General features: G+C 48.0%; 2 protein-coding genes across 7 annotated transcripts in view; one reads left to right on the plus strand and one right to left on the minus strand.

The window, feature by feature from the left end:
• The window catches only part of SSC4D (scavenger receptor cysteine rich family member with 4 domains), a 53,250-nt gene extending 50,656 nt beyond the window's left edge, over positions 1-2,594 (minus strand). Inside the window, exon 1 of the mRNA XM_075059539.1 lies at positions 503-2,594. Within this exon, the coding sequence (XP_074915640.1) occupies positions 503-598 (96 nt within the window). The 5' untranslated portion in view covers positions 599-2,594. The remainder of the gene's footprint in view (positions 1-502) is intronic.
• The window catches only part of DTX2 (deltex E3 ubiquitin ligase 2), a 61,618-nt gene that overhangs the window by 2,226 nt on the left and 44,753 nt on the right, over positions 1-14,639 (plus strand). For 5 of the 6 annotated variants that reach the window (XM_032778029.2, XM_032778031.2, XM_032778032.2 and 2 more), the window contains exons 2-3: positions 398-460; positions 9,728-10,117. In XM_032778029.2, coding sequence (XP_032633920.1) covers positions 9,811-10,117 — 307 coding nt within the window. In that variant the 5' untranslated portion in view covers positions 398-460; positions 9,728-9,810. Of the gene's footprint in view, positions 1-397; positions 486-9,727; positions 10,118-14,639 lie in introns of all 6 variants that reach the window. The other variant, XM_032778028.2, reaches the window with a different exon arrangement.

Raw genomic sequence — 14,639 nt, forward strand, 5'->3', positions numbered from 1 at the left:
AGGAGGGCAGGGGAGTGACAGGGGGATCTGACCCCTGGGGAGGGTAGGTAGGAGGGCAGGGGAGTGACAGGGGGATCTGACCCCTGGGGAGGGTAGGTAGGAGGGCAGGGGAGTGACAGGGGGATCTGACCCCTGGGGAGGGTAGGTAGGAGGGCAGGGGAGTGACAGGGCGGTCTGACCCTGCGGGGAGGGAGGTAAGAATTAGGGCAGGGATGTGACTGGGGGGTCTGACCCCTGGGGGGAAGACAGGAAGGTGGGGGTCAGGTCTGGTCTGGTCTGAGGTCTGATCCTTGGGGGTGTCTCTGGGAGGGCAGGGAGATGATGAGTGGAGTAACTTGGGGTTCCCTTGGTGATTTGGATGGAGGTAACTGATCCCTTCCTTTCTTCCTTTCTCTAGTGAGAAGTACATCTCTGCGACTCAGGGGATCTGTCTGCGCCTAGTGCTTGAACTGCTCCTCAGGTTTGGTCACGTCTCATTACTCTGGGTGGACACTTCACTTACAGCCTCTGTGTGTTCTGGAGATCTTCTTCCCACTTCCCCCGCTCCCGTCACCCCATCTGCTTGGCTCTGAGAGGGCTTGTCCAGCTCCAGGGGCATGAAGCCCTGGTGTACTCCTCTGTATCCCCCTCCCTAGAGGGCTGTGGGTGTCTTCCACCCGCAGCCTCCTCCAGCGTGGCACACCCAGCTTTGCAAACAATCTGTCAATGTTATTCCACCTTGCAGAGTGTGCATGTTCAGTTCAACATCACTGCTTTCATTTTCGATATCGACTGTCTCCACTCAGATAGGACCCTGGTCTCTGGCAGGTGCTCGTAGCAGATAACTAGACCCTGAGAGTGTAAAGTGACACCAATTAAAGCTAGTCACTTTTAAAAGAATGAGTAATAGTTTCAGATCTCACACCTGCCCAAGTCCTCCTGCCAATGTGTGTGGGTTTAAAATCACATGTTCCTATTTTTTAAAATGTTTCTCCCTCCCTCGCCCACTGCTGTGTGCAAACCCCCCACAGACAACAGGGGAAACTGACTAGACTGGCAACCGTGAAACTGACTGTGCACAAGGTGCTGTCAATGTGAAAGCTGTAAAAATAGAGAGAGGCTTTGTCCTGATTACCGTGTCCCTATAGCTGTACCTTGCAAACCCCATGGATGGGCAAAGCTGTCCAATGTGAGCTGGTGCAGCGTGTCATTGCTTGGAGCTGGGGTAAGCTGCACTGATGAATGGAGCCGAGGCTGTTGTCTCATCCTTCCACTATTGTAACATTTGGCCCAGAAATTCGACTGGCTGAACTAAATCAGTTCATCTCCATTGTAAGCTAACCCACAATCAGCTCCTCATAAGTGGATGTCCACATTGTGAGGCGGATATGAATTTAACTTGCAAGGGGTTTGTGCCGACTTAACTAAATCTGTTTAGAAACCCATTTAGTTCAATCAGAGCAGTTTGGGTGTGTAGCCCAGCCTTTGCTTGTTCCGTGGGAAAGCACTTTCAGACAAATGCTGGGGTTTTCAACTGATGGTGACCCTTTAAGATAGCAGTTTATTTTCATTCTCAAAAGTTATGAAATGTCTGAGTCCTAAAGATTTTTTTTGTTTTAATCTTGCATCTTTTAAAGCAGTTTGCTTAGATACTTAGAGGGAAGTTCTGTGGGAGCTGCCTTTTATGGAAATGAGGGGTTAGATTAATTTTGATTTGGGGTTAACTTTTCAAGTGCCAAAGGCCCATTTTCATAGATTCTAGGACTGGAAGGGACCTCGAGAGGTCATCGAGTCTAGTCCCCTGCCCTCACTTAGTTTCAGTGAGAAATAGGGCACTTAGAGTACTTCTATACAGCAAGCAGGATCCCGTGGCAGCTCTGAAGACCCCACTCCCTAAGCTTCAGGTATCAAACATCTACACAACTAGACCCGGGCTCCGAGATCGCTGCTGCGGGATCCTGCTTGCTGTGTAGACATGCCCCAAATGCCCAGGTGACTTTTGAAAATGGGACTTAGGCTTGTACGTCACGAGTACTTTTGAAAATGTTACCCTTGTCTTAACTGTAGGACTGTTCTTTCTCGGGGTCTGATCCTGAAAATGCTACCAGTAGCCCCCTGAGGACACTGTGCCTGGTACTGTTTACTGGATGAGGCCCTTGGGTCCTGCTCCTGCATTTGGACCCACAAGGGACTTTAGACTGTCACTTGTTCCTGGCAATATCTGTGGTATTACATGGCCACCCATTGCCGTAGTAACTGAGGACAGTGAGGTGCTCACTGTGTGTATCCTCACAACAGCCTGTGTTATTCCCATGTTACCACTGAGAACCAGAACCAGAGGGGTCTCTCCCAGAGTCATACATGAAGTCTGTGGCAGAGAAGAGAATTCGCCTCTCCAGATTCCTAGGGTAGGATTCCTTCACATCTCCAGATTCCTAGGGTAGTAACCATTACCACTAGCCCACTCTTCCTCACTAACAGTGCTATTTACATATGGGTCTGCCATATAAATAGTCATTTCTGAGTTTGATTCTTTAAAAGGACACTGACCACTTAATAATATGTCCAATCAGAATTCCTGGTCCATGTTAAGAAAAGCACTTGGTTTACTAAAATTGAAGTAGTGTTGAAAATCTAATTTTCTGTTTGCTGTTATGCTGATTGTTTGTTGTGATTCTCTCAGTCTGGGCAAATAAATATTTGTTGAGATAATATAAACTAAAAAGTGGAAACTTCAGTTTTGCTTTCAGGCTCTCAGTGGAAAACCCCACCCCCAAAAGCAACTGTTTCTGGTTTTGCATTTGAACAGCATCCTAAAATATCTGTGTAAAATCCTTTTCCACTGGAATGAAAAGAAATGAATGGCTGCATGTCTCTTGGGTTTGGTGTAAACATGTCTATACAGAATCTCAAGTGCTGGTCAGCTTTGAGTTGACGTTGTTTCTTGAGTGCAAACCATCCTGATGAAGGGTCTGATCCTGGGAGTTGCTGAGTGCTTTCAGCTCCCCTTGGCTTCAATAGTAGTTGAGAGAATTTAGTCTTTTGCAGGCTGGTCTCTGGACTGGTATGATCTGAGGGGAGCGCTCTGTATTAAGTACGTCTACACTGAGCTAGGGGCGTGATTCCCCTGCTCATGTATACACACTGAAACCCATGTGTATGTACTCTGCTATGGCTCTGCTGCTGCTGTCCACGCTACCGTGACAAGCTGCAGACCTGCTCCTGGTCTTACACTTCTACCAGCGTACACACAGGTAGGGACACGTGCAGCTGCAGTAACACACAGACTGTCCAGCCACTGCATGAACCAACCATAGAGAGGCTACAGCCAAAATAACCACCAGCTTCTCAGCTAAGGACCCCAGAGCTGTACCGTCCTGCCCTGGTCAAAACGCCGACCAGTATGAATTTATTATCCAGTTCACCTCCACTTCAGTGTGGAGAGGAAATGCCCCTGCCCCTTGAGCTAAGATTCCCAAGCACTTCCTTCAAACTCACTGGTTTAGATGAAATCATAAAATAAGTTTATTAATTACAGAAAGATAGATTTCTCGTGATTATAAGGGCTAGCAAACAGATCCCAGCAGATCCCCTAGTAAATAAACAAAAACGCAAACTAAGCCTAAGATACTAGAAAGGTAGGATATGAACTAGAAAATTCTCACCCGGCCTGATACAAACAGGCTTGCTGATTCTTAAGGGACAAGTTGCACTTGGGATTCCCACCCTGGTTCCAAGTTTTTTTTCTTTAGGAGCTTCTCAAGGTGTTCAGTTGTGGGGGAGTGAAGAACAACCAGTGAAGTCACTCTCTGCCTTATATAGCTTTAGCATATGGCAGGAACCCTTTGTCCCAAACTCGGTTTGTGGAAAACCACTGGTATCCGAGCTGGAATCTGGTCACAGGTCCTGGCATTCCTTGCTGAGTTATAGCAGCCATTACTTCCCAGGTGTGACTACATGTGAAATACAGGTTCAGAGTCAATATTTGTAACTTCAGATACAAAAATGATACATGCACACAAATAACATAATTGTATTCTGCAAAATCACAACGTTTCCAATGACACCTCCTTGTAGAAAATGCATCATAATTATGCCGTTGTCATGTAATATCACTGTGAAGAATATGGGGTGCAGTGACACAGGGGGCACATGAGCGCGGGACTCAGACCCCAGCTCGCTGTATGTGTAGCCTTAGTGTCTCCTGAGCTTGGTCAAGGCCTCTTCTGTAAATACTAATGATTCATGATGATCGTGAAAAGGCTCTGGAGCTGGAAAGTCATTCTGATGACCTTGAGTCAGGGTGCAGTCTTAATTTTTTAATTGTTGTGAAAGCGCTATCATTGCATAGTGTGAAGAAGTAGTGTACAGTTCAGTTCTCGCTTACATCAGGCTGTCTGATTTCCTTCTCCACGTTCGCTAATAATACTTTCTCTAGTATTCATGTGGGTCTGCATTTCTACCTCGAAAACCCCCTTTGATATTACAGCCTGAGAGTAGCTCCGAAAGGAACCTTGTGGGTAGCGAATTATCGGCTGATGATTGTAAATGCCCAGTGGTATTTATGCAAGTGGATATGAGCAATGCGATGTTCATCTCTTCCGATGCATCCACACTTATGGCATGCCATGTCTTATTAAAGCCCCCTTGTGTCTCCCTGAGCTTCGGATTGGCATGTGCCATGGTGGAAGACAGCGTTATCCGATTTGATTTAAAGGGCACGGTGGCTCACTTGCCAATGGGAGTTGAGCTTCAAATTCCTCTTAAAAGCATGTTGGAATCCAGCTGCCAGAGCAAAGAGGGCAGCCTCCTACTCTGAACCCTTCATTGTAATAGGTACTGGAGCCTGTTACCTGCAGTCACTGTCATAGTTCCACTCCTGGGTCTGGAGAGGAGGTATTCTCTCAATGGGTATGTCAATACTATAATCACAAGGTATGACTGCAGCTTGAATGGACATAGCCAAGCTAGCTCTAATCTAGACAGCTCTGGTAATGGAGCAGTGAAGTCACGACAATGCGTGATTCAGCTTGGCCAGCCCTGCAAGTTCTTACCCAGTGGTCCAGGTGGGCCTGTACTGTCCATGCTGAAGCGGTTTCACTGCTTCAGGATGCAAGCTCACCCTGTGGTTGCAATATAGACATGCCCTATATTTGGGGGAAATGAAATCTCACCTCTGAGTTACCAGCGGAGACGTAAGTGAAACCCGGTGGCTCTCTGGCCTCAATTTTACCTGGCAAGTGGGCAAAAAAATCATCCCAAAGCCAACGTGGAGAGCATGCAAATGAACACACCACATACAGCTCAGATTTCCTCTACAGGGTTGTGCCTGAAATAGGTTTACCCACCCTTGGCGGTACCTGTTTCACTTCGTATCTCATTTCATTTTCCTCCCTCAGAGGGATTTTCCTTCTTTAATATGATTTTTCAAATGAAGAGATTTCAGAATTTTTAGTGGGCAGGTTTTAGTTTAGTTTCTTTTGGCTGCTACCTCTCACGGTGAGTGTTGCTGACGGCCAAGAGAAATGCAGACCCAAATGCTACCCTAGAATTGACCAAAACACTTCTATCTTGTCTTCTATCCTCTTTGCTCAGGATCTCTCACCCCTCATTCTGGCTAATCATTCTACTGGTTCTGTTTGCCTGTTATGCTAGGTACTGGACAGAAACAATAAGGAGCTTATAGTCTAAGGGGAAGCAGAGGCACAGAGTGGTAATGAGTTGATCAGGGTCACACTGGAGGTCAGGGGCAGAACTGGGAATAGAACCCAGGTCTCCTGATTCCTAGGCAAGAGCTATGGTCATTTCTCACCTGGGGGGAGGGATAGCTCAGTGGTTTGAGCATTGGCCTGCTAAACCCAAGGTTGTGAGTTCAATCCTTGAGGGGGCCATTTGGGGATTGGTCCTGCTTTGAGCAGGGGGTTGGACTAGATGATCTCCTGAGGTCCCTTCCAGCCCTAATAATCTATGATTCTATGAATCCTAGGTCAAGTTGGGGATATGGACCATATCATTCCCTGAACCCCCAAGTCTAGGTGGATATCTTTCTGCAAGATCTACTGTAGCCAACATAGAGGTTAAGGGTTTGATGCAAAAATCACTGCATGAGAGTCCCTGGCCTGTGTTATGCAGGAGGTCAGACCAGGTGATCAGAATTTTGGCCTTAAAATCTATGAATAAGACAGATATGATCCTAGTAAATTTCACCTGGCTGCTCCAGGTGGGATCAGGCTGGGCCGGATTTAGCCTATAGTGCTGAGGAATAGCGCAAGTACCTGAGATTTCTCTACAGCTGTGGATACTCCTGTTTCTTTCCAGGTATCTCCCCTGGCACCCACAGAGAGCTCTGAACAATGGCTGATGATCATGGTAGTGCCTCTGTTGCTCCTGTAAATTCACAGCAGAATGAAACCAAAATTTCAGTTGATTTGCTGTGGGGCTTGGCAAGCACCATGTGTAGCAGCAGGGCTGTTAATTTGATCTTCCCTTTGGTGTTTCCAAATTGCGGGGGGTATGGGCTTCCTGCAGTCCTGTAACAAACGCGCTCTCCTGATGCTGAGTTGTTAGCCCGTTGGAGACCCCTCGCTTAGACACCTAGGAATCTTTTAATTCAAATATTCAAAACTATTGACCGTGAGGATATGTAGTAGTTTGTTTGCAGACCTCGGGTTTCCTAAGTGTGATGTTAATGATCCTTGCAAATCTTTCCTGGGCATTGTCCTGTTTGAATAACATGCCGAAAAGCCCTGTGCTTTAAAAGAATCCCACTCTGTCAGCACTTGAAAACTGCCTACATCCACAGCATGGATCTAGGGCTCCCTGGACTTTTCTTTTCCACTTGTGAGGCAGGCTACATTGTCACTGAGTTTTTAACATCACTGATGAGTTCAATCTAGACATTTTAAAGGGACATTGTCAGCTGGATTGTAGAGCCAAAGTTCAGATTGTTATGTATTTTAAAAGGCTTTTACACAACTGGATAGTTGTTGGGTTTGTTTGTTTTTTCTCCAGCTTGTGTGTTAAATTTCAGTGGAAACAGACTTTGGCTTGAATGTTGCCTGGTAGTGCTGTGAACCCAGCTCTGCTGCCCTCTGCTAGGGCTTGCGAAGCAGGAAGTGACTGTGAAGGAGAAAAAAAACCTGAAACTTACCAAACTTTTTGTTGTCAGAGTCCCCAGTCCTGCAGTCAAATCCAGGTGGGTGGATCCTTACATGAGGCTCTGCCCCAGGGTCAGAGATCCACCTGTGCAGGTCTGATTGCTGGATAAGAGCCCAAGTTAATAATCAAGTAACTGAATGGTGAAAAATAAACTAGACACTTGCAATCTAAAGTGCTGTTAATAACAGGGGAGAACGTGTTTTTTAAAACTAAAAGCAAAGTTGTTCTGCTGTGAGATGTAGCACCGACATGAAGCTACTACATCTGGGCCTGCAGATCTCTGAAGAGCTGGACCACTAAAATTTAGTAGCTAACGCAATGGGCATGTGGTGTCGTGGGAGATCTGTGGGAGATATGTTCATACAAAACCACAGCCATATGCTTCACTGTTCCATGACTCTACTGGTCAGTGACGGAAAAGCAGTGGATGTTAGATATATGAGAGATCAGCAGCCAGACTGAGAAGTTCATAAAGTCCTTATCACAATTTACCTCAAACTGTTTCCATCTTACACGCAATAACGGTAGATATGCAAGGGGTGAGGATCACAGTTCAGGGTGTGCGTGACCTTAACTTTGGATTTCCAGGCTTTGTAAAATGTATGTGTCACTGTTTGGGAGATGGGTTGAGTGTTTTCTTTAATGAAAACAAAAAGGAAAGTACAGATTTCCCTTAGGAATCCCCTACCCCAATACCCTTCTGTACCTAGTAGAAACGTACAGCCTTAATGTCAAGTTGTCAAAGTGCTTTGCCCAAGACATGGAACTTGCGTTTGTTATTTCGTAATCCTTGCACACAGCTGTAGGCTAGAATTCCATTTAGGTGCATAAACTAGGGAGCCCACATCCCTTTAGATTCAGTTTTCTGATCCAGTATCACTTACCTACTAGGAAGTGAATTTTTGTTTACACTGAACTCACTTGCAGCCAATCAGGATGCCCTGATTTGCATATTTAGTGCTGATTGGCAGCTGCTGCTCCTCCGGCTAGCTAAGCATTGTTGACTCCTCAGAGGTCAACAGTAGACAGTTTGTTCCGTGACTCATTTCAGCCAATCGTGACCCAGGATTTCATTGTACAGTAGGTAAAGAGGTTGTCTACCCCACCTCGGTTTTGTGGCGGTAGTGCTTTGGGTGAAAGCTACCACGTAAGTGAAAGTGTTAATAGATCTATTTCTGCCGTGACCTCTTTTTTTTCCCCTTCTGCTGCCGCTACATTTTAAAAGGAGCACAAATCAATTGTGTGACCCTCTCCAAAGCAGAGCCTCCCCCGATGGCCTGCTTTGCTGATGGGTATCCAGGCCACCCTATATTTGGAAAGACAGGAGCCCTTCATGTACAGAGGTCCCTTTCCCAGTGGGGCGCAGAGTACCCCCTGCTTGCATACATTGGGCACCGGATGAGATGGAAGACTCTGCAGCAGAGCTCTGAACTGAGATGATCCAAGCAGGGCTCAGCAATGCTGAGTAGCAGTGTGTGAACTCCAGTGTAAAAATAACATGAGGCAGCTGTTGAGATTTTGCACCTGGGGTTTGTTGAAGTGACTTAATTCCAAGCTGTAAAATAACCACCCCGGGGCATTGGGGGGGGGGGTGCTAAGTGATAGCAGCAAATGTCTCAAGATGCTTTTTTTTTTTTTTTTTTTTTTTAAATCAAATTATCTGAGGGAGGGTCTTATTTGCTGGCGGCGGCTTGTAAGCCCGGGGGCGTTGGGTAGAACTGCACGGGAATGACTCATTAGCTGTCGTTTTCTTTAAAATGCATCGCTCTCCTCTTGTGAACGCAGCCATCTGGGTGGCTCTGCTTTATTCCATATGGATGAGTTGGAAATAACAAACCACAGCACCCACCTCCCAGAGCCTGTGTACGCCAGTGGAGGCTCCGTTGCTACCTGCATCTCACCGGACGCATGCCTCTGACTGTGATGGAAGAAACCTTCCAGCCGGCTGATGGCTGCTCTGTTGGTTAAATTGTGCCCTGCTCTTGAGCTTTTCAGGACCCAGGTCATTTTAGAAGGCTGTTAGCATACAGTGTGACACACAGATTGACCCTTTGACTGCGGCATGGGGAGGAGGGCAGTGATTGGTTTTTGGTTGTGTGTTGGATCAGGACCTCTAGATCTATGGCAATACCCGTAACGAATAACACTGGAAATCCTGGGTTCCTGTTGCACCACATGTTGGCCTGCTTGTCAGTGCTGACATAATGTGCCTGGGGTCTAACCCTGAGAGTCTTTGCCCCCAAAAGCTTACACTGTCGGTTTGATTGTAAACCCCTCAACGTTGGCAGCAGGATTCTGGCCTGGGTAGGACCCCAAACTACATTTAACCCGCTGGTTTTGAAATTGATTCGCTTCTGAGTTACCACTGCCCCTTGGATTGTTCAGCGATTTCACCTCCCCATTGTCTTTCATGGAGAAACACCTGCATTTCCTCCTCCCAGGTTCATAGACTTTGCCACCTACCTGCAGGATTGCCTGCTCTTTGCTCAGGGCTGTAATTATTAGCTCTAACAACGAGGAGTCCTGGTGGCACCTTAGAGGCCAACAAATTTATTTATTAGCGCTTTATGTCTTGTCTCTCTCTTTGCAGGCCTGACATACGCCTTTGGAGAGGATGGTTTGAAGGTGGATGAACAACGCGCTCTGACTCGGCTTGCTTTCAGACCTTGGAAAATGGCAGCAGCGCTGGGTGCCGGAAGCGGTTCTGCTGGGCCACCTGGGCTCCCCAATTCCGTGCCAGGGCATACCGCCCTGCCTGCAGTGGCTGTATGGGAATGGCAGGATGAGTTCGGCAGGTGGAGGCCATACAGAGGGAGCGTGTGCAGCTTTATCGAACAGGCTCTCCAGGCCCCTGCGCAGAAGGGGAGACGATCAGGAGCCGGGCTGGCCAGCAGCAGTATCCCATTGGGGCAGGCAGATGCCACGCTCGCCCCTTATGTCATCGACATACCAAGCCTGATGCAGTTCCGACAGGACACAGGTAAGAAACCTCTTTCCTGGATGCATTCAGATCACTATGCACTTAAAGCTTCACTGGGATCACTCGTGCTTAAAATTGCACATGTGCTTAAATGTTTTGCAAGGCTGGGGTCTTAGAACCATATGCCCTCTTCCCCCCCCCTCCTCCCGTTGCATATCCCTTCAGAGGAGTTGCATAAAAAGACCTTTTTGTGATTAAAACACTTGTGTTCGATTCCCTTGTCCCCCTGCTCCCCGGCTGCAGCACCACCCGCTCTGGCTTGGCCTACCACCCTGTGAACGCTGCTGAGCTAATGCCTGCAGTCCCCACAGAATGACATAGGGAAGTGCTAGAACACTGCCCCTTCACATGGATTTTCCTTTCCCACATTGTTTTTCCCCTCTCTCCAGGGGGGAGGGAGGTTGGCTTTTGAGGGCAAGGTGCAGGATTAGTTTCCAGGAAACCTGCATTCTGTTCCCGCCTTTGCTCCTGACTCACTGCACAACCCAAGGAGGTCACTCGAGCCAACCGTTTAGTGGCCATTACATCTGGATGATCACCTTTAGCACCTAGGGGCTGGCTCTCCCCCCCACCCCCACCTCCCGGAAGTAGTGAGCACCTACAGCTTTGATAGGGTTTTTCTGTGCTCATCACCTCTGGAAAATCAGACCTGAGTGTCTCAAAGTGAACAGCCAATATTAGTGGCCACTTCTGAAAAGCACAAGCCTATCTGTGCCTCAGTTTACCCATCTGTAAATCAGAGCGAACACCTGCCTTCCATGATGTGGCAAGGCTTGGTTCGCTGTGAGGGCCTTAGAGAAGGGCAGAAATGTTCAGATGTCTTGAATCCAGTAAATCAGCTGTGTTCACGGAGCGTGAGGGGTGATCGGATGATTCCTAAATGACAGGCCTGTAAGCAAGGAAGACCATAGCCTTCTTGATCATATTCCCGGCCCATATTCCTACTTTCTTGCTCTAATGTTAGGGTGAGTAACACACAACTGGGCTGGGCACTGCTCTGGAAGGTACTTGGGGCTTTGACACCTGGCTAGGAAGGTGTCCTGGGTGAGAGATGTCATCAGCAAGATGAGTGTGTTTGGGAGTGTCTGTCGCTGGCTTAGCAGCAGTAGCTTTGAATATTCTTTAGGCACCCAGCAGCCTTGTTTGGGTGGGGCTCATAATTCTCTGAAAACTGCTGTGGAGCTCACCAAGCAGGCACCAGGACTAGTGACCAGAACCCAGGAGTCCTAACTCTCAGGTCTTGCTCTCCACAGTAGCCAATGATCCCTTCTCTCTGGGCCCCCCATTTACTCTCAGAAATTGGCCCTTTTCTGACAAGGTGATTGAATCAGTAAAAGCAATGGGCTTTGTCCCCGCTACGTGATGAGTTCAAATGGCCTCAGCACTGGATCTGGTTCTTGGGGTAGGTGGAATATTTGTGAGCAGCTGGGCTGGAGGACCACCCAGGGAGCACCATTCTGTCCTAATGACCAAACTGTGACTAGAATATCCTCCCCCAGGAGAGGGGCAATCTCTCTGAAACCAGCTACTGATGCTTCTCTTTAGTCCCTTTCACTGGAAAAGATTCCACAGCGCTTCATAAATTATATTCATGCAGGGACTGCTGAAATGCAGCCAGCTCTGGGGTGGAGGGAGGGTAGCAGCTAGGGTGACAGAGTGAACGTTTTGGCAAAGGACCCTGGGGTCAAACCTCTACTCATATGAAACTATAATGGAACCTTTAATGTCGAGGCTGCTGGCTCTGTTTTGAGGATCTTATCTGAAAGTCCTCTCCCCGGGAGTGCATGGAGCTCAGTAAATTGATCTTGAAGGGACGATGGACCGAGATGGCCTGGCTGGGATTTGGATCCGTTGCTGCAGGGACCGCAGAAACATTGCCACCTGTTCAGTTTGCATTTCAGTGTGATCCTTTAAAACTCTCTTGTCCCCACTCCCTCCCCTTCTGGTGGAGCAGTTATATTCAAAGCTCCCCTGTTTGAGCAAGGCTCCCTGCCTTTAGACATGAACGTTTTGTAAATGATCAGCCAGCTGACCTTTGTGATGCGCTGGAGATGAAATAAACTCCACAGGAAACGTTCCTATGAAAATCTTTAAACAGAGTGAAAAAGAGGCCACTGCATTCTCCCTGCTGCTATTAGACAGACAAGTAGGCTCTTCAAAGGAAGCGAGGAAGAATAACAGGAAGCCAGTGTTAACAGGTCTAACATCCCCATAGAAAGGGAGCGACAGCTGCAGAGGCGGATCTCAGGCGCTGGATTAGAAGCCAGCCTCAGCTGCTGGTCTGCGCAGCATAGCTAGAAGTAAATATCAGGCGGGTTCAGGAACTGTCCTAAAGCTACCACTCTCTGTGTGGCCAAGATAAGAACGGCCAATGTCCTGCCCGCTGGGTATCACAGGGCGGTACCACCTCACCCTGTATGTTGAGTCCCAAAAGCCACCTCTTCCCACAACTGGGGGTGGTATGTGCTGCGGTTCCGTGCTCTGAAAGCCCTGTTGCTGCTTTTATCCTGCGGTCTGCTAGGACAGTAGGATATCACTGCTGCCTTTGAACGCTAGCCCCCAGCTGTGCATCAATCGCCCACCATCATTTTCACACACTGTCCATGGTACAGACTCTCTGGGTGGCCGCGCTAGCTGTCAGGGGTGAGGTTTGCTCCGCCTCTCTTAAATCTTTGACTTTGCTGCACCTCGAGGCTGCGATCTCATCCCCGTTCCTCTCCCCGCCCCTGCATTCCTTCACCTGTGGGTCTCGCTGCAGATCCAGGTGTGCTGTAAGATCACACCCCCTCCTTCGTTTTCAGGGAGCAGCAAGCTGGGCGCAGTTCCTGGAACTTGCTTTGGGGCACGTACTCTGATTTCCCATCCCAGAGCCAGCTCCTCGGCTGGTCAGCCTATCTCTTGATGTCAGCGTTACACTGAGAATCTGACCCACTAGGATTTCCAAGCCCGATGTTTGAGCTGCAAGGGCTGGATCTAAGGTTAGAGCTCTAGTAACGTTCCCAGGGCCTTTGCTTTCAGTAGCTCTTAAGTAGCGTTGGTCACATGTTTTCTTTTGTCATGGGTCAGTATTCTGTTGCTACAGCAGAGTAAACTGTGAGCAGTCAGTGCTCTTGTGTGGAGCAGGTCACTTGCTGAGCTAACCTCTAAAACAATGATCTGTAACTTTCTGAGCCTCCAGAGCCACGTAGCCAATTTCCGTAATATGCTGGAGGACCACAAAACAACCATCATATGGGATACTGAGGTCGTATTAATTGGTGATAGTGCTTTAAAGTAATCATGAAACTCTTTTTCATGTGGACACATGTAATGGGGTATGTGAGGGGTAGTGTTGTCCAATGGTCAAGTGAGGACTCCTGGGTTCCTTTCCTGTCTAGTCCTGTCTTTGACTCACTGGATGGCCTTGGGCAAATCACTTTGACACCGTGCCTTAGTTTCCCCATCATAAAATGGGTACCTCACCGGGTCATGAGGCTTAATGTTTGCAAAGTGTCTGGGCATTCGTGGATGACAGGTTCTTGTAAATCGGGGAAGTCCCCAGCCTGCTCTCCCTGCAGTGCTCGTGATAGATTATATTCCATAATGTCTGTCTTTATTTTTAACTTATGTAATAGAACCCTAAGGTAAGACTGCACTTACAGACATAAGCGTTCACTTGAGCCATCTGTTCCTAGGGATGTTCCTTGACCCACTTGTCCCTTCCTTCTGGCTCTTTTACCTTGAAGGAATTCTCAGCCTGTTGCGTTGGAGTTGGAGCTAATGAGACCCTCCTGATCTGGTTGCCAGAGTGAGTCACTAGAACAGCTCTGCACTTCTATAAAGGGTCTTGAAGTCACACACCTGAAAGTCAGATCACTACAGCCCAACACTGGTCACAATGCTGTATCCAAAGAGCGCAAAATATGATTAACCAAACACATTATCCCAGAATTCAAACCAAACCCGCAGAGCAATGTAGGAAGAGGCTGACTCCAGGGGAGTTCCCATGAGACTAAAATGTTCAAGTGCATCTAAGTGACTTAGCTCCTGAGTCCCATTTTCTCAAGTGACGTAGGCACTTAGGAGGCATTGAAATCATGGGGACTGAGGCTCCGATGTGCCTGATTGACTTAGGCTTGTGAGCCACTTGAGTGTTTTTGAACGTTTTCCTCTGGGTGCTTCTCCTGTACAAGCGCTGTAGCTGCTGAAAAGCCTTCCTCTGTGAACGTGAAGGTTTGCTCATGCCTCCCTGGTCCCCCCGCCCCTTATGTGTTCATCCCCAAAGACACTAGCACCATGGAGGAGCGGAGTTCTGGGGGCCCCTCTGATGCTGCCGCTGCCTGGGCTGGTTCAGTCCCTGCTGGGGGAGGACATTTTTGCTGACTTTTAATTTCCCCTTTTATTGGTTGGTTTCTGTCCTCCTTGAGCTGGTTTTAATAAAAATAACCAGGGGAAATGTGCGTCTCAGATCACTTTGCTGCTGGGAAGCAGAACCTTTGATATGTGAGCAGGCCTGAGCTCCCGCTACTGGTCTAGAATAACC

This window comes from Chelonoidis abingdonii, chromosome 20 (assembly GCF_003597395.2).
Source record: "Chelonoidis abingdonii isolate Lonesome George chromosome 20, CheloAbing_2.0, whole genome shotgun sequence".
In the NCBI taxonomy this organism is placed as follows: domain Eukaryota; kingdom Metazoa; phylum Chordata; order Testudines; family Testudinidae; genus Chelonoidis; species Chelonoidis abingdonii.